Source organism: Lathyrus oleraceus, chromosome 5 (genome assembly GCF_024323335.1).
Source record: "Lathyrus oleraceus cultivar Zhongwan6 chromosome 5, CAAS_Psat_ZW6_1.0, whole genome shotgun sequence".
Taxonomy (NCBI): Eukaryota; Viridiplantae; Streptophyta; class Magnoliopsida; order Fabales; family Fabaceae; genus Lathyrus; species Lathyrus oleraceus.
Genome location: NC_066583.1, coordinates 490,670,016 through 490,696,590, shown reverse-complemented (window position 1 = coordinate 490,696,590; position 26,575 = coordinate 490,670,016). Strand labels below are relative to the sequence as shown.

General features: G+C 37.9%; 1 protein-coding gene across 5 annotated transcripts in view; it reads left to right on the top strand.

Moving 5' to 3' along the window:
• The window catches only part of LOC127085663 (putative disease resistance RPP13-like protein 1), a 45,054-nt gene extending 18,794 nt beyond the window's left edge, over positions 1 to 26,260 (top strand). Inside the window, exons 2-3 of one of the 5 annotated variants that reach the window (XM_051026159.1) lie at positions 24,327 to 25,347; positions 25,541 to 26,260. In XM_051026159.1, coding sequence (XP_050882116.1) covers positions 24,327 to 25,296 — 970 coding nt within the window. In that variant the 3' untranslated portion in view covers positions 25,297 to 25,347; positions 25,541 to 26,260. Of the gene's footprint in view, positions 1 to 21,105; positions 25,348 to 25,540 lie in introns of those variants that run through there. The other 4 variants (XM_051026161.1, XM_051026160.1, XM_051026157.1 and 1 more) reach the window with 4 other exon arrangements.
• The last annotated feature ends 315 nt before the right edge of the window (positions 26,261 to 26,575 follow it).

The following is a 26,575-nucleotide window of genomic DNA, read 5'->3' as shown; positions in this document are numbered from 1 at the left end:
TGACTGCGTTCTAAGTAGTTCTGAATCTCATCTCGTGCCAATGACTGGAAATTTTTGAAGGATAGGAAACAGTCCAATCACTCTTTCAGAAAGCTGATCATCTGGAGGATCTTGAAGACGGGCAAGTCATAGCAGAATTGGAACCCAATAGAAATCCATTTCACATTGCCATTAGATTAATTTCTGTTTTTATCTATTGTGCGATTACCTCTTTCCAGGGATTGCTTCTTAATGTAAATGCCTATTCAGAGGCCATTCAATCAATAAAATCATGTTATTCAGTATATCTCTGTTTTCATTTTCATTTTACTGTTTTGTTGGCAAAAATGACATCCGAATTTTTGATAAACATTGCATCATGACACATAAGGGCTTTACAGGTACATGCTTAATAAACATTTAAAATTGCTGTAAATTTTAAGTGCTTTGGATCGTCTATTCAGAACAGATACCCTTGGGGCATTTCCTTAAAATTCCCTGCAGATGATCGTGAATATCTTCCTCAGTGAAGTCACCAACAGACAAATTCGGTGTCTTATCCCTGCAGAGCTGATCAGAGCGTTGGATTCTTCAATCCCCAGCAGTTTCTCACCACCGCACTTCCCCAAGCGGTTGTTTCAGGACATACACTCCCCAGCGGAGTTGACAGTGCCAGACTGTATCTTCCCAGCAGAAGTGGCTGCTCCTTAGAGTTCGAGGCCAGATCGATAATCCCAATGCCAGATCCATGGTTTCTTTCCTTGAAGCAGAACCTCGGTACCGTATCAGTGTTTGCTCCCCTTGCTGAGTCATCTCTCGCAAATCGTGGTTACCAGAACCATGGTAGCTTTCCTCAGCAGCAGGCTTCCAATGCCATTCTTTCCCCAATCAGAGTCTCGGTATGGCCAGAACACCGCATGGCTAGTCATCTCCCCACAGAGTTCATTGTGGTGTGTATCTCCAGCAGCCTGGCCGGAGCCCAGAGGATGGTAATCATTTCCCCAGCAGATCCCCTTGCCTCGGCTTGGCATTCTACCCAGCATTTCGCATCCCTGCATGTAGAATCATATTGCATTGCATCCTTCCAAATCACGTAGCATTTCCATTTTCATGGAGCATTACGCCATTGAAAAATTCAAACATACGCATGTAAGCATAAAACATTCTCGGTATCCCAAGTGATAAGCTAGAAGTTGTTTCCAGTACTCAGACTGAAGATTGTTCATGACTTACCTTTGTTATCCCCAGCAAGTGTCATTGGCCCATGCGCCGCCTCTATTATCATTCCCTATTTTTGCCAATGCTGACAGGCATGAAGTTTTCCGATGTTCAGATCGAAGAAGTTTCCGACGTTCAGGTCGATGCAACTTGTGGCATTCAGGCCAGTTTTCCGGTATCCAGACCGAAGTGGCATTCAGGCCAGTTTTCCGGTATCCAGACCGAAGTGGCATTCAGGCCAGTTTTCCGATATTCAGATCGAAGTGGCATTCAGGCCAAGTCTTTCCGATGTTCAGATCGAAGAAGTTTCCGACGTTCAGGTCGATGCAACTTGTGGCATTCAGGCCAGTTTTTCGGTATCCAGACCGAAGTGGCATTCAGGCCAATTTTCCGATATTCAGATCGAAGTGGCATTCAGGCCAAGTCTTTCCGATGTTCAGATCGAAGAAGTTTCCGACGTTCAGGTCGATGCAACTTGTGGCATTCAGTCCAGTTTTCCGGTATCCAGACCGAAGTGGCATTCAGGCCAGTTTCCGGTATCCAGACCGAAGTGGCATTCAGGCCAGTTTTCCGGTATCCAGACCGAAGTGGCATTCAGGCCAATTTTCCGATATTCAGATCGAAGTGGCATTCAGGCCAAGTCTTTCCGATGTTCAGATCGAAGAAGTTTCCGACGTTCAGGTCGATGCGACTTGTGGCATTCAGGCCAATTTTCCGATGTTCAGATCGAAGAAGTTTCCGACGTTCAGGTCGATGCGACTTGTGGCATTCAGGCCAAGTTTCCGATGTTCAGATCGAAATCCTTTCCAGTATTCAGACTGATGAGCGGCATTCAGGCCATGGTTATTTCTGTGTTACCATTTATGTTGGTATCCAGTTTAACATTCTTTTTCGATATTCAGACTGACTTTCACCGTACCAGACGGATTCTTCTTTCAAGACCACCTCTTTGCCGATTCTGACAGACATTGTTACTTCACTTCACTTCAGTGCAAATTTTTGGGCTTTTATTGTATTCAATCCCTTGATACCTCGAAAGCACGAAAGCAGCTGCCATCTTCTTTCCGGGTCTCCAGTTGATTGAATAGGGGCAGCTGTAATACCCCAAAATTTACCCTTCATTTTTCCTGGAAAAAAAAATGAAAATTTTTTTTTTAATTAATTAATTAATTAATTAAATAAATAAATAAAAAAAATAAATAAAATATAACAAATTATTTTGGACTTGGGTCTCCCTCATTTGAGCCCACTACCCACGAAAATCAGTCTATAAATACTGAAGTTTCAGTAGAGGAGTTACAGTTGGAGTTACACTGGGAGATTCACTGGAGAAAGATAGTGAGAGAAAGAAGACAGAACAAAGGGGGATTTTGAGGAGAAACAAAACACTTTGAGGTTTCTTTGGAACAAAACCCTAAGGAAAAAGATAGTGAGAGAAGACCTGACAGAGAACTCAGAGCAGCCTCTAAACCCTGAAGGGAACTCAACTTGTAAACCTCACGGGTGCAACTCAATTTGAATCAAGCTCTCCAATCAGGTTTGCCTAATATCTATCATCTTTATGCCTTTAATTTGAATGCTTTAAATGTATGAGGTATTATGGGTGAATTTGATACCTTTTTGTGAGCCTTTTGTGAATTTTGATGGAATTATTCATGTGGTTACATTTTGATTTAGGGGCAACTCTGGGTTACCCTATTTTGTTTCTCTAACCTGTCTTTGTGTTGCCATGGCATTGTTTTCCCTGGATTTCACCTTGTTTGTCTAACCTTTCTGTTGAGTTTTCGTGAGGGCTCACATACTCTTGCAGGGATACCATCCGGAGGTTTATCCTGATTAATCGTATTGACTGATTTTCTTTGATGGTCTAGCTGGAGAGATCTCAGGGTTGCTAATCCTTTAATTGCTGTAACTTCGGATCTTTATCCGTGTGGTAATTTTTTCCTTTTCTCGTACTTTATCGCTTTCTTAGCTGGAAGACCTCGATAAGAGGCAATGTTTGGGCCCCTTGGTGGCATTTTACTTTGAGATACATGTTTTGTGTTTTGTATTCATATCCCCACATGTAGCGCGGTTCCTTCGTCAAGGACTGCCTGTATGCCCTCGAGCATCCCAAACCCTAAAACCCAAAGCAACACGTTTACTCCTTCTACTACAGGCGAGTAAGTCTCCAAAGGTCGAGCATCCGGTAGATTGCGTAGTGACGTCGTTCGTCCAAAACCCAATCCATAACCTCGTAGTTAGCCGAACTACGGCTTGCTCTGATTCTCATTCCAGATGAGATACGTATGCATAAGACGCGATGTCTTAGCGAGCATACATCCCCCCAACCCATAGGTCAGCTGAGCTACGAAGACTCTGATTCTCATATTCAGATGAGATACGTATGCAGTGGATGCGACATCCGCGCGAGTTATTTTTATTTAACCCTTTTTTTTTGGTAAACAGCACAAGATAAACCCACACCCTTTAGACAAGAATCACAAAAGTGGATCCCGTAGAGTACTACGGATGCGTAGGGGTGCTAATACCTACCCTTCGCATAACCGACTCCCGAACCCAAGATTTGGGTGCGAGACCCCGTCTTGTCCTTTCCTTTTTCAGGTTTACTTCGAGCGTTTCCTTTCCCTCCTTTGGGATGAATAACGCACGGTGGAGACTCTTCTGTCATTTTCTTTCGCTGGTTGTTTTTTCGCGCACTGTATTTTTCAGGTTGCGACAACAAACACTAAACATGATGTCGGGTCTAGAAGCAGAAAGATACAAGAGAGATCCAATCATACCTCTGAACTTTTTGACATCTACACACTTACCATGCTCATCCTTATCTAAATTTCCGTTGGTAGGCATAGGGGTGTCAATTGATTTTGAGTCATTCATTCCAAAGCGCTTGAGTCGTTCTCTGCAGTATTTTGTTTGACATACTGTTGTACCCTCATCAAGTTGCTTTATTTGCAGTCCTAGGAAGTAATTCAGCTCCCCCATGAGACTCATCTCAAATTCACCATGCATAACCTTAGAAAATTCTTTGACCAAGTGTATGTTAGTTGAACCAAAAATTATATCGTCTACATAAACTTGAACTAAAAGAATGTGCTTTCCCTTGTGTTTAATAAAGAGAGTATTATCCACTTTACCTCTTGAATATCCATGATCAATTAGAAATTTGCTAAGCCTTTCATACCAAACCCGAGGGGCTTGTTTAAGACCATACAAAGCTCGTTTTAATTTGTAAACATAATATGGATTTTCAGCATTCTCAAAACCGGGAGGTTGTGAGACATACACCTCTTCATTTATGACACCATTTAGAAACGCACTCTTTACGTCCATTTGGTAAAGCTTAAAATCGTTGGAACACGCATAGGCAAGCAAGAGACGTATAGCTTCAAGGCGAGCAACTGGAGCATAAGTTTCCTCATAGTCTATGCCCTTCTCTTGGTCATACCCTTGTGCTACTAAACGTGCCTTGTTCCTAGTTATCACTCCGTTTTCATCAAGCTTATTTCTAAAAACCCATTTAGTACCTATGATATGATGATCTCGCGGACGAGGTACAAGTTCCCAAACGTCATTTCTTTTAAATTGATTAAGCTCTTCTTGCATGGCCATTAGCCAAAATTCATCAATCAAGGCCTCTTTGGCATTTTTAGGTTCTACTTGTGAAACAAAAGCGAAGTGAGAACAAAAATTACTTATCTTAGAACGGGTCATTACTCCCTTTGAAATGTCTCCCAAGATGTTGTCGATAGGATGGTCTTTTGAGGACTTCCAAGCTGTTGGAAGATCATTCACTTCAGCTGTCTTTTCTTCCTCATCTTCTTCATGACTAGTATCTTCCTCCTTCTCATGGGCAGCTGTTTTGGACTGATCAGTTTCCTTAACAGCTTCCTTGAGTATGTCTTCTGTAGATACACCTGCGTCATCAAAGGAAATACCTTTTCCGACATTTTTCGAATAAGACTCAACAAAAGAAACATGGACAGATTCTTCAACAGTAAGTAAACGCTTATTATACACTCTATATGCTTTACTTGATAGTGAGTATCCAAGAAAGATACCTTCATCTGCTTTTGCATCAAACTTCCCAATATTTTCCTTACCATTATTCAATACAAAACATTTACAACCGAACACGTGAAGATGTGACAAGTTTGGCTTTCTTCCTTTTAAAAGATCATAAGGGGTTTTATTTAACATAGGACGGATTAAGATCCTGTTTAAAACATAACAAGCTGTGCTAACAGCATCAGCCCAAAAGTATTTTGGTAATCCACCCTCATTTAGCATTGTTCTTGCCAACTCCTCTAAAACACGATTTTTACGCTCCACAACGCCATTTTGTTGTGGAGTTCGAGGAGCTGAAAAGTTATGCTCAATACCATACTTGTCACAGTACTTATCAAAGTGATAATTTTGAAATTCACCACCATGATCGCTACGGATTGTAACTATTTTGGAATTCATTTTGTTTTGGGACAGATTTGCAAAAATTTTAAAAGCAGAAAAAGTTTCATCTTTGCTATGAAGGAATATAGTCCAAGTAAATCTAGAATAGTCGTCAACAATTACAAAACCAGAGTAATTTCCACCTAAGCTCTTTGTCCTAGAAGGTCCAAAGAGATCCATATGGAGAAGCTCAAGGGGTCGAGAAGTTGAAATTATATTTTTTGATTTAAAGGAGACCCTCGTTTGCTTTCCCATTTGGCACGCGTCACTACCTTTGCCGAGTATAGCTCCTTTGTTATTGTCTCCATAAGTAACATATCCCTTCTTCTTTGCCTTGAATTCTATAAAAAGTGATATGTCACCGGTCATGTGCCTTGAGCAACCGCTGTCAAGAAACCACCTTCTATCTACGGAAGCAAGGCACTCATCCTACAATATCAAAAGAGAGAAGTTGGTACCCAATTTTCATTGGGTCCAAGTGGGTAAGTGCTAACATGGTTGCCTTTTGGCTTCCATTGATAAATACCTTTAGGAACAAGAAATCTCCTAAACTTGCATTTCTCAATGGTATGGCCAACACGACAACAATAATGACATAAACCATGATGATGTGGTTGTTTATTCTTGTTCATTAAATCCTTTGGAATGAAAGAGTATTTTGCATATGGTGGATTTAACGACTTCTTAAACAACCTAGAGTCAACGGCATAAGTAACCTTAGGTTGTAACGCTTTTTCTAATTTGACCTTGAGAGTGTTTACCTCTTTTTGCCAAATATGACAAGCGTCACAATACCTAACTTTACTACATCCATCAATGTCAATATCTTTTGAATTTTCTGCAATACTAGCTTTTAACGATTCTAAATCATTTTCAGCTTTGTATACTTTACCTTCCAGAAATGAAAAAATTTGTTTATCGGAAGATAGTCTTTTAAAAGCATCTACAGCTACGTTATGCAGTTTTTCAAAAGCTACTTTCAGTTCAGAAAAAGACATAGAGGAGAAATTATTGTAATAGGCTTGTTTTACCTTTTTGTCATTGATTTTCTTCTTGTGGTAGGACAGATTTTTGGTGTGAGCCATAAGGCACAGATTTGCAGTTTCATCACTATCACTTGAGCTTTGTGTGCTTGATGAATCACTATCACTTTCCCATGCAATGTAAGCTCTTCTTTGTTTGTTGTACCCTTTTGGTGAAGCTTTTCTTTGATCCTTATATTTCATAGGACAGTTTGTTTTATAATGTCCAGATTTTCCACAATTAAAACAAGATCCTCTTCCTCTACTCTTCTTATTCTCTTCCTGTTTCGCATCTGTAGATTGTCTTCGAAACTTCATGAGGTTTATGTCGGAATGCTTGACTCCATTCTTTCGAATGAATCTATTATATCTCCTTACAAACAGTCCAATTTCCTCATCATCCGAATCTTTGTCACTACTAGAATCATTTTCACTTTGCTCTTTTCGTGAGGACTTAGAGCTAGAGGCCACAAGAGCTATTGGCTTCTTCTCTCCCTTTTTGTCTCTTTTCTTCTCCTTTTCCTTCTTACTTTTGTTCTCAAACTTTTCAAGACTTTCTAGTGCTTGCTGATGTTCTTCCAGCTTTCCAAACAGAGTTGTAATTGTAAGTCTCGTAAGGTCGTTTGCTTCCTTAATTGTTGTTACTTTAGGTTGCCAACTACCTGCTAAGACACCTCAGAATTTTATTAGTAGCAATTTCATTGGAAACAGTTTTTCCAAGTGCATTCAACCTATTAGTGAGATGAGTGAATCTCTTTTGCATGTCAGAGATAGATTCTCCTTGTTTCATGCGAAAGAGCTCAAACTCTTGATTGAGAGTGTTAATATGGGACTGTTTTACTTCATTAGTACCCTCATGGGCAACTTCTAAAGCATCCCATATTTCATTAGCTTTCGTGCAATGGGATACCCGATAATACTCATCAACACCAAGTGCTGAAATTAGCATGTTTCGAGCTCTCCAATCACACGACCACTTTTTCTCATCTTTCTCATTCCAATCAGCTTCTGGTTTAGGAACTATGGCACCAGCCACATTTGTCATGGTGATTTGAAAAGGACCATTTTCAATGGCAGCCCATACTAACCTATCCACAGAATTTATATGAACTCGCATGCAGTCTTTCCAGTAGCCGTAATTTTCACCGTTGAAAATAGGCGCTCTATTATACGCCCCCTTTGGTTCAGAATCCATACTGTTACAGGCAGCCATAGAGCTCCAGCGAACCGGCGCTCTGATACCACTTGTTAGACGGTGTGGCTAGTGATCGAGAGGGGGGTGAATAGATCACCTCTTTAAAAATAAACGGATTTAAAATTTTATCAGAGTTTTTTAACTTGGCAGAAAATTTCAGTCCCGAATCGACTTCCGTCTATTCTGAACCGCTACTAGAAAACCGGACACGCGAATTTAATGCTGGATTTGAATTAGAATGACATAAAATATTAACACTAGAATCTTATTAAATTGAATGCACTTATCACTAAATCCTAATTCCAATGAATAAAATTCAGCAAACAGTTTTGTCAAACAGTTGGTGTGTATGTGATCAATAATGAACAACAGTGGACTTTAGTTAAAGAAGTTTTCTTGCCACTATTGTATCGCAAAAATTGCAGCCACAACACACTATCTGAAATTGCGAAACTGTTGAAAACGTGAAGAGAGATAAGGAAAGAATACGATACGCAGAGATTTGGTAAGGAAGTTCCCCACGTCGTCCTCGCGTGTGGGTACGTCTCCCTCTCAATTTCAAATGAAATTGAGAACTGTAATTATCAATAATGTCGAATTCGTTGATACAAGGTTTCAATACACAGACAGAATTCTAAGTCCCAAGATCATCTTCTTGTATAAAACCTTCACTTGATCTGAGCTCGATCAAGAATTTCCTGCAAGAAATTGCAAACAATTCACCGGTTCCACGACCTGTTTGCGAAATCCCCCGATTTCCAAACGCAACGCTGCGGCTGAATCTGTTCTGCAAACGTGACTAACAAACCCGCAAGAACACTCCAGTTCTTGAAGGACAAACCAGTAGGTTTTTCCTCGAAACCCCCTTCAATCTTCAACTCAGCTAGATCCTCGATCGTTCCACTGAAAACCTCAGCTAGATCCTTAATCGTACCACTGAACGTTATCTCGTTGATCCTTTAATCCAAAGAACAAGAATGATTATGTGTTGATGTTCTTGAAGAAAAGAGATTGAGAAGATGAAGAAGATGAAGTCTCTTTCAGGTTTCTAACTGCTCAAAACAATTGCTGCTACACACTCCTTTGATTGGTGTCTCAACTGTTTTTCCCTCTCAGAATTCGTTCAGTTTGCACTGCTGTCACAACATTTCTTATATATGCAAAACAAAAGCTGTTAGAACATAAAACAGACTTATGTATTGATACATGAGGTTATGCATCGATACATACTGTAAGATTAATGAGTTTTTGGGGAATTTAAGTAAGCATGGATCGATGCATAATTTGTATGTATTGATACATAGGACATTTCAACTAACATGGATCGATGCATAATTCGTATGTATTGACACATAGGACATTTAACTAACATGGATCGATGCATAATTCGTATATATTGATACATAGGACATTTCAACTAACATGGATCGATGCAAGGCTCGTATGGATCGATCCATAGAGCATTTTTCCTGTCCATGTATCGATACATGACTCGTATGGATCGATACATACTGAACAAAAGAATTTTGTGGTTTACAACATACTGTATGGATCGATGCATAGGATCATGTGTTGATACATACTGACACAAAATAGATTTTATGAGTTCTTTTAAGAGATGTATCAATGTGGGTCTTTATGTACAGTCATGCAACAATAGAATGGGATAAAAACACAAATGAATCATGTAAGATAATGTACAACCAACATTTGGATGATGATCACACAATTTGCTATCATTCAAAATTTATTCAAAGTAAAGAATTTGCTCACAAACTCCCCCTTTTTGATGATGGCAAATTTTTGGCAAGATGTGTGATACTCCCCCTGAGTTTGTGCATATCTGCATTTCTTCCCCTTTGTCAACATCAAAAAGAGGAAGAAACAGGTTTATCAAGGCAACATGTTGTAGCAGGACATGGCAAAAAAAATGAAAAAAAAAAGATAGCAATCACAAAGAAGGAAGCTTCAAAGTAAAGAATCACTCACAAAGAATGACAAATAAGGGCAATAACAATAGAGGTAAACAGAAAGTGAAAAGCATTTAAGGAGTAGAACGAGTTTAAGAATTACATAAGCTAAACCATATATTGTGCAACAATTCAAATAAAACTAGAGCAGCATGAGATGAAATGCAGTGAAATGAAATGATGATGGGTTAATGGGGATTGTGGCCACCACAGGATTCCTCATCATCTCTATCAGGATCTCTGAAGCTTGGCGGAAGCGGAGGAGGAGGCATTGTGTCTGGATTTTGGCCCATGAAGGAGTAGTGCCTAAACCGGTCCTGAACTTCAATACTTCTAAATCTGTCCATAATACCAGGATTTTCACGGCAGTCGTCCATAAAGCCAGACATCTCATTGTAGAAAACTTGGTGCCACTTAACCAAGTCTAGGTGCCAAGAGTGTTGATTCTGATACGTCCGTGTATGTGCATTTAATTCAATTTGCAGTCAGTATGTGTCGATGCATATGGCCATGAATCGATCCATATTATGCATTTTTTATTTTAAAGGGTCTATGTATCGATGCAAACGACGGATGGATCGACACATCCTGAACCAGTTTTGACAAATTTGAAATGCAGAAGACATGAATCGATGCATACATGTTTGGATCGATACATACTGATGCCAAACCAGATTTTAATGAATTTTGGTGCAGTATGGCTATGCATTAATGAAGTATGTCATGATAATTATGCCCAAGTATGATTCACAAATCAGAGTTTTAATGTTCAATCAATATAAGTAAAGATATTCACATAAACAAAAACTTTTGTTCTAACATACACAATCATATAGTTCTAGATGAGATATAGAAAGGAGTGATATTACCTCTGTTGGTGTAACCTTGTGAGGAATAAGTGTAATCTAAAACAAATCTCATCAACCATGGTGAGGCGTAATATAAATAAGAAGAAACATGCTTAAGACATCAATTGAGAGAGATCTAAGATTCCTAATTCGCGACGAATGTTGAAGAACGGTTCCGTTGCCAAAGGTTTAGTGAATATATCAGCAAGCTGATTTTTAGAATCAACATGCTCAAATACAACGTCTTCTTTTTCAACATGGTCGCGAAGAAAGTGATGTCTAATCTCTATGTGTTTAGTGCGTGAGTGTAAAACAGGGTTTTTAGTAAGGTTTATGGCACTCGTGTTGTCACATTTTATTGGAATACGTTTGAGTTGAATGTTAAAGTCTTGTAGTTGTTGCTTTAGCCACAAAATCTGAGCGCAACAACTACCGGCTGCAACGTATTCAGCCTCTGCAGTTGACAAAGCCACAGATACCTGCTTTTTGCTATGCCAACTTACCAAGGAGTTTGAAAACAGGTGACATGTACCACTCGTGCTTTTCCTATCTGATTTGCAGCCAGCAAAATCAGAATCGGAGTAACCTACTAAACTACAATCACTTCCTTTGGAATACCAAAGCCCATATTTCGGTGTTCGATGAAGATATCTAAATATGCGCTTAACAGCTTTTAGGTGTGATTCCTTAGGATTTGATTGATATCGTGCACACATACAAACACTAAACATGATGTCGGGTCTAGAAGCAGAAAGATACAAGAGAGATCCAATCATACCTCTGAACTTTTTGACATCTACACGCTTACCATGCTTATCCTTATCTAAATTTCCGTTGGTAGGCATAGGGGTGTCAATTGATTTTGAGTCATTCATTCCAAAGCGCTTGAGTAGTTCTCTGCAGTATTTTGTTTGACATACTGTTGTACCCTCATCAAGTTGCTTTATTTGCAGTCCTAGGAAGTAATTCAGCTCCCCCATGAGACTCATCTCAAATTCACCCTGCATAACCTTAGAAAATTCTTTGACCAAGTGTATGTTAGTTGAACCAAAAATTATATCGTCTACATAAACTTGAACTAAAAGAATGTGCTTTCCCTTGTGTTTAATAAAGAGAGTATTATCCACTTTACCTCTTGAATATCCATGATCAATTAGAAATTTGCTAAGCCTTTCATACCAAACCCGAGGGGCTTGTTTAAGACCATACAAAGCTCGTTTTAATTTGTAAACATAATCTGGATTTTCAGCATTCTCAAAACCGGGAGGTTGTGAGACATACACCTCTTCATTTATGACACCATTTAGAAACGCACTCTTTACGTCCATTTGGTAAAGCTTAAAATCGTTGGAACACGCATAGGCAAGCAAGAGACGTATAGCTTCAAGGCGAGCAACTGGAGCATAAGTTTCCTCATAGTCTATGCCCTCCTCTTGGTTATACCCTTGTGTTACTAAACGTGCCTTGTTCCTAGTTATCACTCCGTTTTCATCAAGCTTATTTCTAAAAACCCATTTAGTACCTATGATATGATGATCTCGCGGACGAGGGACAAGTTCCCAAACGTCATTTCTTTTAAATTGATTAAGCTCTTCTTGCATGGTCATTAGCCAAAATTCATCAATCAAGGCCTCTTTGGCATTTTTAGGTTCTACTTGTGAAACAAAAGCGAAGTGAGAACAAAAATTACTTATCTTAGAACGGGTCATTACTCCCTTTGAAATGTCTCCCAAGATGTTGTCGATAGGATGGTCTTTTGAGGACTTCCAAGCTGTTGGAAGATCATTCACTTCAGCTGTCTTTTCTTCCTCATCTTCTTCATGACTAGTATCTTCCTCCTTCTCATGGGCAGCTGTTTTGGACTGATCAGTTTCCTTAACAGCTTCCTTGAGTATGTCTTCTGTAGATACACCTGCGTCATCAAAAGAAATACCTTTTCCGACATTTTTCGGATAAGACTCATCAAAAGAAACATGGACAGATTCTTCAACAGTAAGTAAACGCTTATTATACACTCTATATGCTTTACTTGATAGTGAGTATCCAAGAAAGATACCTTCATCTGCTTTTGCATCAAACTTCCCAATATTTTCCTTACCATTATTCAATACAAAACATTTACAACCGAACACGTGAAGATGTGACAAGTTTGGCTTTCTTCCTTTTAAAAGCTCATAAGGGGTTTTATTTAACATAGGACGGATTAAGATCCTGTTTAAAACATAACAAGCTGTGCTAACAGCATCAACCCAAAAGTATTTTGGTAATCCACCCTCATTTAGCATTGTTCTTGCCAACTCCTCTAAAACACGATTTTTACGCTCCACAACGCCATTTTGTTGTGGAGTTCGAGGAGCTGAAAACTTATGCTCAATACCATACTTGTCACAGTACTTATCAAAGTGATAATTTTGAAATTCACCACCATGATCGCTACGGATTGTAACTATTTTGGAATTCATTTTGTTTTGGGACAGATTTGCAAAATTTTTAAAAGCAGAAAAAGTTTCATCTTTGCTATGAAGGAATATAGTCCAAGTAAATCTAGAATAGTCGTCAACAATTACAAAACCATAGTAATTTCCACCTAAGCTCTTTGTCCTAGAAGGTCCAAAGAGATCCATATGGAGAAGCTCAAGGGGTCGAGAAGTTGAAATTATATTTTTTGATTTAAAGGAGACCCTCGTTTGCTTTCCCATTTGGCACGCGTCACATAGGTGGTCTTTTGAAAATTTTATTTTTGGAAGACCGACTACTAGATCCTTAGATACAACCTTATTAAGCAAATCGAAATTAACATGTGCTAAACGTCTATGCCAAAGCCAAGAATCATCATTCAAGGTAACTAGACATTTAGTACTTGTTAAAGATACATCAAAAAGGTCAAGCATATAGATGTTGTTTACTCTTACACCCTTAAACACAACGTTCTGTTCAGCATGTTCAATTATGCAGCAACTTTTTGTGAAGGAAACTTTATAGCCCATGTCACATAATTGACTTATGCTTAACAAATTGTGTTTAAGTCCCTCTACTAGATGGACATTAGAAATAGTAGTGGTGGAGGGATTACCTACACTACCTTTGCCGAGTATAGCTCCTTTGTTATTGTCTCCATAAGTAACATATCCCTTCTTCTTTGCCTTGAAGTCTATAAAAAGCGATATGTCACCGGTCATGTGCCTTGAGCAACCGCTGTCAAGAAACCACCTTCTATCTACGGAAGCAAGGCACTCATCCTACAATATCAAAAGAGAGAAGTTGGTACCCAATTTTCATTGGGTCCAAGTGGGTAAGTGCTAACATGGTTGCCTTTTGGCTTCCATTGATAAATACCTTTAGGAACAAGAAATCTCCTAAACTTGCATTTCTCAATGGTATGGCCAGCACGACAACAATAATGACATAAACCATGATGATGTGGTTGTTTATTCTTGTTCATTAAATCCTTTGGAATGAAAGAGTATTTTGCATATGGTGGATTTAACGACTTCTTAAACAACCTAGAGTCAACGGCATAAGTAACCTTAGGTTGTAACGCTTTTTCTAATTTGACCTTGAGAGTGTTTACCTCTTTTTGCCAAATATGACAAGCGTCACAATACCTAACTTTACTACATCCATCAATGCCAATATCTTTTGAATTTTCTGCAATACTAGCTTTTAACGATTCTAAATCATTTTCAGCTTTGTATACTTTACCTTCCAGAAATGAAAAAATTTGTTTATCGGAAGATAGTCTTTTAAAAGCATCTACAGCTTCGTTATGCAGTTTTTCAAAAGCTACTTTCAGTTCAGAAAAAGACATAGAGGAGAAATTATTGTAATAGGCTTGTTTTACCTTTTTGTCATTGATTTTCTTCTTGTGGTAGGACAGATTTTTGGTGTGAGCCATAAGGCACAAATTTGCAGTTTCATCACTATCACTTGAGCTTTGTGTGCTTGATGAATCACTATCACTTTCCCATGCAATGTAAGCTCTTCTTTGTTTGTTGTACCCTTTTGGTGAAGCTTTTCTTTGATCCTTATATTTCATAGGACAGTCTGTTTTATAATGTCCAGATTTTCCACAATTAAAACAAGATCCTCTTCCTCTACTCTTCTTATTCTCTTCCTGTTTCGCATCTGTAGATTGTCTTCGAAACATCATGAGGTTTTTGTCGGAATGCTTGACTCCATTCTTTCGAATGAATCTATTATATCTCCTTACAAACAGTCCCATTTCCTCATCATCCGAATCTTTGTCACTACTAGAATCATTTTCACTTTGCTCTTTTCGTGAGGACTTAGAGCTAGAGGCCACAAGAGCTATTGGCTTCTTCTCTCCCTCTTTGTCTCTTTTCTTCTCCTTTTCCTTCTTACTTTTGTTCTCAAACTTTTCAAGACTTTCTAGTGCTTGCTGATGTTCTTCCAGCTTTCCAAACAGAGTTGTAATTGTAAGTCTCGTAAGGTCGTTTGCTTCCTTAATTGCTGTTACTTTAGGTTGCCACTCCCTGCTAAGACACCTCAGAATTTTATTAGTGGCAATTTCATTGGAAACAGTTTTTCCAAGTGCATTCAACCTATTAGTGAGATGAGTGAATCTCTTTTGCATGTCGGAGATAGATTCTCCTTGTTTGCTGCGAAAGAGCTCAAACTCTTGATTGAGAGTGTTAATATGTGACTGTTTTACTTCAGTAGTACCCTCATGGGCAACTTCTAAAGCATCCCACATTTCTTTAGCTGTCGTGCAATGGGATACCCGATAATACTCATCAACACCAAGTGTTGAAATTAGCATGTTTCGAGCTCTCCAATCACACGACCACTTTTTCTCATCTTTCTCATTCCAATCAGCTTCTGGTTTAGGAACTATGGCGCCAGCCGCATTTGTCATGGTGATTTGAAAAGGACCATTTTCAATGGCAGCCCATACTAACCTATCCACAGAATTTATATGAACTCACATGCAGTCTTTCCAGTAGCCGTAATTTTCACCGTTGAAAATAGGCGCTCTATTATACGCCCCCTTTGGTTCAGAATCCATACTGTTACAGGAAGCCACAGAGCACCAGCGAACCAGCGCTCTGATACCACTTGTTAGACGGTGTGGCTAGTGATCGAGACGGGGGGTGAATAGATCACCTCTTTAAAAATAAACGGATTTAAAATTTTATCAGAGTTTTTAAACTTGGCGGAAAATTTCAGTCCCGAATCGACTTCCGTCTATTCTGAACCGCTACTAGAAAACCGGACACGCGAATTTAATGCTGGATTTGAATTAGAATGACAGAAAATATTAACACTAGAATCTTATTAAATTGAATGCACTTATCACTAAATCCTAATTCCAATGAATAAAATTCAGCAAACAGTTTTGTCAAACAGTTGGTGTGTATGTGATCAATAATGAACAACAGTGGACTTTAGTTAAAGAAGTTTTCTTGCCACTATTGTATCGCAAAAATTGCAGCCACAACACACTATTTGAAATTACGAAACTGTTGAAAACATAAAGAGAGATAAGGAAAGAATACGATACGCAGAGATTTGGTAAGGAAGTTCCCCACGTCGTCCTCGCGTGTGGGTACGTCTCCCTCTCAATTTCAAATGAAATTGAGAACTGTAATTATCAATAATGCCGAATTCGTTGATACAAGGTTTCAATACACAGACAGAATTCTAAGTCCCAAGATCTTCTTCTTGTATAAAACCTTCACTTGATCTGAGCTCGATCAAGAATTTCCTGCAAGAAATTGCAAACAATTCACCGGTTCCACGACCTGTTTGCGAAATCCCCCGATTTCCAAACGCAACGCTGCGGATGAATCTGTTCTGCAAACGTGACTAACAAACCCGCAAGAAAACTCCAGTTCTTGAAGGACAAACCAGTAGGTTTTTCCTCGAAACCCCCTTCAATCTTCAACTTAGCTAGATCCGCGATCGTTCCACTGAAAACCTCAGCTAGATCCTTAATCGTACCACTGAACGTTATCTCGTTGATCCTTTAATCCAAAGAACAAGAATGATTATGTGTTGATGTTCTTGAAGAAAAGAGATTGAGAAGATGAAGAAGATGAAGTCTCTTTCAGGTTTCTAACTGCTCAAAACAATTGCTGCTACACACTTCTTTGATTGGTGTCTCAACTGTTTTTCCCTCTCAGAATTCGTTCAGTTTGCACTGCTGTCACAACATTTCTTATATATGCAAAATAAAAGCTGTTAGAACATAAAACAGACTTATGTATTGATACATGAGGTTATGCATCGATACATACTGTAAGATTAATGAGTTTTTGGGGAATTTAAGTAAGCATGGATTGATGCATAATTCGTATGTATTGATACATAGGACATTTCAACTAACATGGATCGATGCATAATTCGTATGTATTGACACATAGGAAATTTCAACTAACATGGATCGATGCATAATTCGTATGTATTGATACATAGGACATTTCAACTAACATGGATCGATGCAAGGCTCGTATGGATCGATCCATAGAGCATTTTGCCTGTCCATGTATCGATACATGACTCGTATGGATCGATAAATACTGAACAAAAGAATTTTGTGGTTTACAACATACTGTATGGATCGATGCATAGGATCATGTGTTGATACATACTGACACAAAATAGATTTTATGAGTTCTTTTAAGAGATGTATCAATGTGGGTCTTTATGTACAGTCATGCAACAATAGAATGGGATAAAAACACAAATGAATCATGGAAGATAATGCACAGCCAACATTTGGATGATGATCACACAATTTGCTATCATTCAAAATTTATTCAAAGTAAAGAATTTGCTCACAGAAAATTGTGTCGCTGACGTGTCAAGGTTTTAGTGAAAATGCCATCTATTTGAACAGATGTTGATACATGTGGTAGATTGACGACTCTTCTATCATAGGCTTCCCGAATAGAGTAACAATCGACTTCATATGTTTTGTCCGTTCATGGTAAATTGGATTTGCTGCAATCTGAATGGCACTGGTATTATCAGCATGCAACGGAGTTAGTTGTTGTTGAGAGAATCCAAGCTCAATAAAAAGACCACGCAACCATATTATTTCAGAACAAGCGACAAACATTGCGTGATATTCTGCTTCTGTGGAAACTTTGAGACTGAATCATATTTCTTACATTTCCATGAAATAGGAGCATTCCCTAGGAACATACACTAGCCAGTAGTAGATTTTCTTGTGTCTGGACATCCAGCCCAATCAGCATCATTATCTGCTTGGAGTTTGATTGATGAATTAACAGGAAAAAATAAACCACGCTTTAGGGTACCAAGAAGATATATAATGATTCGTTGTACCGCTGAAAGATGGAAATGTCGTGGAGCTGGCATGAACTTACTAACTGTGTGTACAACGAAAGAAATATTTGGGTGAGTGATAGTTACATAGATAAGACTTCCTACCAGTTTAGGACATTGAGTGGGATCATCAAGAAGGTCACCTTCATCTCTTCTATATTTAACATTAACTTACATGGGAGTGTCTACAAGGGTTGCATTTGTGAATCCAGCCAGTTGTACCAAGTCTTAAATGTACTTTTGTTGATTTAGAAAAACACCCTCATGATGATAATGCACCTCCAAACCCAAGAAATAAGTGAGATAGCATACCTCTTTCATTTGAAAAGTTAAATTCAACAAGTGTTTGATTCTAGAAATAACATCATTATCAGAACCCGTCACGACAATGTCATCCACATAAACAAGAAGCACCATTATGCCTCTAGGAGTCCTTTGTAGGAAAAGCAGTTAAGCAAGAGTGTGTGTCTACTTGATCAAAGCTGTGAGGCAAGATCAAGTGGGTGTCGTCTTGATCAACGCTACAAAACAAGATCAAGAGTGTGTCGTCTTGATTGAAACTGTGAAGTAAAATCAAGATTGTGTGTCTGATAATTGCTTGTATTTTTGTTTGTGTTGGTCTGTAATATTAAGTGTTGCTTTGGCAACATTTTTGACAAAAAGGGGGAGTAACACATGTACCCCAGGACAACAGATTCCTTTGAAGTTGAAGATCCTCTAAACAAGAGGTTATGTTGCTGTTTGCTATCTACTTGTGCTGCTACTGTTTGAAGTTTAACCTCTATGTTTGCTAAGTGTATTAGCTAATTTGATTCTCTGCTTGGATGTGTGCTTTCTGCTGCTGTGAACTCTGTTGTGATGCCAAGTTGTTTTAGCCAAAAATTTGCCAAAGGGGGAGTTTGTAGATGTTTTTGATTGGCTGCATTTTGTGTTAAAACACTTATTGTACTTAGATGTCTTGACTGATGTCATGACATGCTTAAGTAGTATGCTGCAGGATTAACTAATACAGGATTTACTGGATGTCAAACTGAATGTTATGACATTCATCCCTGACAGCAGATGCTAAAGTATAGGCTAGTTAGTTTTTCTGTTATGTTTCAGTATTTATCTCAGACTGATTTTCAGGAAACTAACAGCTGTGCTAAAATTAAGAGACCTAGCATATAGCCTATTTTCTGGATGTCAAACTGAATGTTATGACATTCATCCTTGACAGCAGATGCTAAAGTATAGACTAGTTAGTTTTTCTGTTATGTTTCAGTATTTATCTCAGGCTGTTTTTCAGGAAACTAACAGTTGAGCTAAAATTAAGAGACCTAACATATAGCCTATTTGTTAGCACCCTAATGTGTGGAAATTAGGTTAACTTGCTTTACCTTAATTTTAGGAAATTCAAGTACAAGACCCAAGTACTGCATTATAAAAGGATGGCAATTCTACTTTCAGCATTTTGAGGGATTTGAAGCGTGAAGAATTAAATATATCATTATATATCCTTGCTGTACTTTTATTGTGTCTTGAATTGGGTTTTACTTGTGAGCCAATCAATTATCACCTAGATGATTGCATTGGACTAGGGTGTTTATTGAGTTGTAATTGTTGTGTCACTCTAAGCTTTTAAGCGTGAGTGATGTGTTTCTTGATTAAAGCTTTTAAGCACAATCAAGAGTTGTTTGAAGTATATCTTTATCATTGACTTTAAAATTATTAATGGTTGTAATCACTGTTGTGATTGAGGGGGAGTGAGTAGGTACTCAGGTCTTAGTTTAGATTGAAATTGCATTGGGTAGGTCTTAAGTGATAGGATTAAACTGGTGGTTTAAGTCCTGAGTTAATACCTCTTATAGTGGATTTTCTCCCTGGCTTGGTAGCCCCCAGAGTAGGTGTGTTTGTCACCGAACTAGGTAAATAATTCTCTGTGTCATTTACTGCTTTTTACATTTACTTTCTGCATACATTACCTGTCTGCGCAGAATTGGATGTCATAACATCCAGTGTGACATCGATAGTCTGTTACTAGAATTTCACTTATATCAATAACCATTCCTTTGCATCAATTATTGAATCAGTATTCACATCACATGTATCTCTTGCTTTACTATTACCACTGCCAACCATTCAAGAAAACCATTGACATACCACTCTTTGCTATCAATTCACACCGATCTTGATTTCCTTCAGTTTAATTTTTCGAGCACTTTGGCGCCCGATTTTTATTCATAATCAGTTGTTTTATTTTTATTCTTTTGTCATAGTATTCAAATTAAATAAATGGAATTTTCCTATTCTTATTTTTTTTTATCATACTCATTTTAGAAATTGAGAATTTTATTTGATTCAATTGATTTAAATTGTTTTAAATCGATTAAATCATCTAGAAGGGGTATTTTAGGCATTTTAAATTATCTAACAATTTGTGTGTCTTTGTGTGTTTCTTTGAGTTAATCGTGATCGTTAGATCAGGATTAATCAATGGTTAATGTTAGCAATCCATACTCATTTCCATTATCCAATCAAATTAAAAATTTAAATAATTAAATTACATAATAAAATCTGAAAAAATAAAAAATACTTTTTAATTAACCACTCAGGGCAAGACACGTGGACCATCTCTCAATTGTCTCGATCGGATACCTTCACTTACAATTTAGTTTTTTCTAAGTGACCAAAAGAGGGGACCGATGGGTAGATAAATTTTTTTTTGGAGGAGCAACACATCTTTCACCCACTCACATGATTCAATTGGAGGAGGAATTCTGATGACAGCTCAAGAAGACCTCTCTCTCATTCCACACCTTCAAAAAAGAGAATAAAAACACCTCTGAAAACAAAACAAGAGAAAGAAAATGATTGATATTTTTCTCTGAAAACCACTACCCCTTTCTTCTCCAATCCATTCACCTTCACACCTACCCTCTTTCACATATATAATTGTTTTATGACTAAATAAATAAGACATTCGTCCTTCCATTTTTTATTTATATATATATATATATATATATATATATATATATATATATATATATATATATATATATATATATATATATATATATATATATATTACATTGTCCTACCCGGTTTTTCATTACAAACTAAACTAGAAAGAAGCATATGCGTAAGAAAGAAGTAGTTATGTATTCAACTATTTGTATTTTAATATTGAGTCAAACAGATTCCTAATCAATGCTTAAGTAGTCAGCTAGCCTTCCCGAATATGCTTAAGATGCCAAATGAGAAGAGCTTGACTATGCTCCCATCAGTTTTGAAGCAAACAAGTTGCAAAATAACAATTATTATATGCATTGTTTTAATGCTCACTTGTCACAATCATCTTGATTGTACTACTAATATCCAATTACTATTCCTTTGCATTCACATCTTGATTGTACTAATATCTAGTTACCATTGACATATCATTCTTTGCTCTCCATTCACACAGATCTTGATTTCCTTCCATCTTTTGCTAATACAAAATGGCTGCAACTATGATTGGAAGTGCTTTCCTCTCTGCAACTGTTCAAACCTTAGTTGAGAAACTTGCTTCCAAAGAGTTTCTTGATTACTTCAAACAAACCAAGTTCGATGACTCACTCTTGGAACAGTTAGGACAAACACTACTCACTATTCAACCTGTGCTAGATGCTGCAGAGGAGAAGCAGATCAACACTCCTTCTATCAAACAATGGCTTGATGGCTTGAAAGATGCTCTCTACGATGCTGAAGATCTGCTCAACCATATTAGCTATCATTCCCTTCAATGCCAGATGGAGAACACGCAAGCTGCAAGCAAAACTAAACAGGTCTGGAACTTCTTTTTTTCTCCTTCTACAAATAACTATGAAGAGATCAATTCCCAAATGAAAAAAATGTGCTTAAACCTCAAACATTTTGCTGAAAATAAAGATATCATTAGTTTGCAAACTAAAAGTGTCGGAGTATCTCGTAGAACACCTTCAACTCCTATGTTCAATGAATCTGTCATGGTTGGTAGGAAAGATGACAAAGACAAAGTAATGAACATGTTGCTATCACAAAGCAATACTAGCCAGAACAATATGGGCGTAGTTGCAATTGTAGGCATGGGAGGTGTCGGAAAAACAACACTTGCACAACTTGCTTACAATGATGAAAAAGTTGAACATCACTTTGATCTCAAAGCATGGGCTTGTGTATCGGAGGATTTTGATGTTTTTAGAGTAACCAAAGCTCTCCTTGAATCTGTCACTTCAAAAACATGGAATGACAGTAATCTTGATATTCTTCGAGTTGAGTTAAAGAAAAATTTGAGGGACAAAAGATTTTTCATTGTGCTGGATGACTTATGGAATGACAGTTATTCTGATTGGGATGAACTTGCAGCTCCGTTGATATATGGAAAAAATGGAAGCAGAATGATCATCACAACACGCCACAAAAAAGTGGCAGATGTTGCACGCACATTTCCTATTTTTTCATTAGATCCTCTATCCCATGAAGACAGTTGGTTTTTACTCTCCAAACATGCATTTGGAAGTGGAGACTTTTCTGAAACTCAACGCCGAAACCTAGAACCAATTGGCAGGAAGATTGCCAGAAAGTGTGGTGGATTGCCAATCGCTGCAAAATCACTTGGAGGACTATTGCGTTCGAAAGTAGATACTGAAGAGTGGATTGAAGTTCTGAACAACGACATATGGAACTTACAGAATGATAATATTTTGCCTGCATTGCGCTTGAGTTATCAATATCTTTCGTCTCAATTGAAAAGATGTTTTTCCTATTGCTCTATTTTTCCAAAGGACTATCCGCTTGATAGGAAGCAATTGGTTTTGTTGTGGATGGCAGAAGGCTTCCTTGATCATTCTCAAGACAGAAAAACAATGGAAGAAGTAGGTGATGAGTTTTTTGCTGAATTGTTATCCAGATCATTGATTCAACAATTGCATGATAATTATGGAAAACAAATATTTGTCATGCATGACCTTGTTAATGATTTAGCTACTGCTGTATCTGGAAGAAGTTGTTACAGACATGAATTTGGCGCTAAGAGCTATGAAAATGTTCGTCACTTGTCATATAATAAAGAAACATGCGACGTTTTCAAGAAGTTTAAGACTTTCGACAAATTCAAACGCTTGAGAAGCTTCCTTGCCATTGGATTTGGATGGGCAGAATATAATTTATCAAGCAACGTCGTCAATTATTTGCTACCCACATTTGAAAGGTTGCGTGTGTTATCGTTGTCAAAATATAGAAACATCACCACGTTACCCGTTACAGTTGGCAATTTAGTGCAGTTGCGCTATCTAGATCTCTCTGACACGAATATTGCAAGCTTGCCTGACACCATATGCAACCTCTACTACTTGCAAACCTTGATTTTATCTAAGTGCTATAAACTCACAGAATTGCCAGAACATGTTGGAAAATTAATTAATTTGCGTCATCTTTATATTGATAGGACAAGCATAATAGAGATGCCGAAGCAAATTGCTGAACTAGAAAACCTTCAAACTCTAAATGTTTTTGTAGTAGGCAAGAAAAATATTGGTTCAACTGTTAGAGAGCTTGGGAAGTTTCCTAATCTACGGGGAGAATTATTCATCAAGAACCTGCAAAATGTCATTGATGTCATGGAGGCAAGTGATACCAACTTGAAGAGCAAAGAACATATTGAGGAATTGACGCTACAGTGGGGTGAGGAAACGGATGACACACTTAATGAAAGAAATGTGCTTGATATGTTACAACCATATGCAAGCCTTAAGAAATTGAGAATTGAATCGTATGGTGGGACACATTTTCCTAGTTGGTTGGGAGATCCATCATTTTTTAACATGGTGTCCCTCTATATTCATGAATGTATGAATTGCACGACACTTCCACCACTAGGGCAGCTACCTTCTCTCAAGGACTTGTGCATTGAAGACATGACAAATTTGGAGACAATTGGGCAGCAGTTCTATGGCTTGGCAGCAGGAGGTTCCAATTCTTCGTTCCAACCATTTCAATCCCTTGAGAATTTGGAATTTTCGTACATGGGAAATTGGGAGGAATGGTGTCCTTTCCAAGACAACATGTTTCCTTTTCCTCGTCTGAAAACTCTGAGGTTAGTATGGTGTCCCAAATTAAAGGGACATTTACCTACTCATCTTCCTTTCATAGAAAAGATTGAAATAGATGGTTGCGACCATCTCTTGGCAACACCACCTACTCAACATTGGCTCTCCTCAATAAAAAATATTCGTATTAGGGGATATTCGAATTCAGAAAGCAATACTGAAAGGACTCAATACTCATTGCTCGAGAGTGATTCTCCATATCTGCTGCAAACAATAGACACATCGAGCTGTCATATGCTAAAATCTGTACCTAAAATGATTATAAACAGCACCTCTCTTCAACGCTTGGATCTCTATGGTATTAGTTCTCTCAATGCGTTTCCAACAAACGGTTTACCCACTTCTTTGCAATCACTTTGTATTTCAGAATGTGAGAATTTAACATTCCTACCTCCTGAAACGTGGAGCAATTACACATCACTTGTGACTCTTAAATTAGAAAACAGCTGCAGTGCACTTACCTCCTTCCCATTGAATTGTTTTCCTGTTCTCCAAGATCTTTCCATCTGGAGATGTAGGAGTTTGGAATCTATTTTTATTTCAGAAACTTCTTCTTGTAGCTCGTCAACCCTCCGATCTTTTGTTGTCAATGATTGCGAGGCACTTAGATCACTACCTCAACGGATGGACACACTCACCGCTCTTGAATCGATAACTCTATGCATTCTTCCAAATTTGAATTTATCATTATGTGAAGGAGCTTTCCTACCTCCGAATTTACAATCAATTATAGTTTATTCTGTGAGGATAACAAAGCCGGTAACAGAGTGGGGTCTCCAAGGCCTTACTCGTGTTCGTTCAATGGATATCAGAGGTGATGACATTGTTAAGATGTTGCTCAAGGAGCCGTTGTTGCCCATTTCCCTTGTGTCTCTAGAATTCAAAAATCTCTTTGAAATGAAATCCTTAGAAGCAAATGGACTTCGACACCTCTCCTCGCTGAAAAATCTTTATTTCTGGGGCTGTCTAAGACTAAACTCATTGCCAGAAAAAGCCTTTCCCTCCTCACTGAAAACACTTTTTTTCTGGGAGTGTCCAAGACTAGAGTCATTGCCAGAAGACAGCCTCCCTACCTTTCTTGAGGAACTGACCATTTCAAGATGTCCATTGTTAGAAGAAAGGTATAAACGGAACGAATGTTGGTCCAAAATTGCTCACATCCCGGTCATAAGAATAAATGAGCAACTCACAATATGAGCCATGACCATAGAGAAGCCAGGAGAATGAAGAATTCCCATCATGTTTCAGGTATGAATGTTACTTTTTGTTTGTTTTATGTCACTGGCCAATAAAATTATTATTATTTAGTTATAAGGTATATATTTATGTTCGTTAATATTTTCAAGTTCCACAGTAATCAAATGAGATTTTTAATTCTTCATGCAATGGTTTTTAGTCAAACTAAGGCAAATTATTAACTAGATTTGTCTGCCATTTCCAGAGTCCAGGTAATTCGGTAATTCGGTGAGGTGTATACTCTGTTGTTGTGGCTGACATTGATTGCTAAAAGACTGAGATGAAAAGGAGAGCTGAATTTGGTTGGTTGAGAAGGTTATTTTCTGATGAATGCAGTGCTTAGTTTTATCTTAATGTACTCTTTCTATCTTAATCATGTGCAATAATAACCATTTGTTAGTTCTATGACTCATTACATCATTAAATAAATTATCAAAGAGCTTTTGTAACTCACACAACTAACTCTGCAAATCTTTGGCTGCATTATTCATCTTTTCATTTCCTTTACACCCTCATTAGCAAGATATCTACCAAAACATTCTGATGGTTGAATTGCTTTCAAATACATTCTAGCCGAAGAATGTGACTTTTCCTTTTCCACCAAAGTTAAATTCAAACCATGACTTAGAGAAAGCATAGCTTGGCCAAAGAGATGAATAATAGGAAAACTAAAAACACGGTGAATGAAGAATTGGTTCCACTTAGTCATTGCTTCAAGTAGAAGGTAACGTTGAATGGAAGTTTTTTAGGCATCAAATATGTCATTCTCATTCATGCCAACTTCTCACTGATTTGGAAATCAAGTGTTCCAACTAGAGAGTTTTCAACCTCACCAGCAATTTTTCTTAGTTCCATGTATGTCTTACAATCACTATATGTTGTAAAATATTTTACTGATATATTAAAAAGTTATTCTTACATGTTACATCTACATGCTTTAAATAAGAGAGAATAGAAAACCTAATGGACTTTGACTAATGGGCCTCATTACTAATAGAAATAATTACTATTTACAATCTAATATTTACAACATTCCCCCTCAAGCTGGTGAATGGATATCTATCATTCCCAGCTTGCAAGTAAGTTGCCTGAATCTTTCTGTTGGTAAGCCTTTTGTTAACACATCTGCCAGCTGATGCCCGGAAGAAACGTAAGATGTAGTTATCAGTCCACTATCCAACTTCTCTTTGATAAAATGTCGGTCAATCTCAATGTGTTTAGTCCTGTCATGCTGAACAGG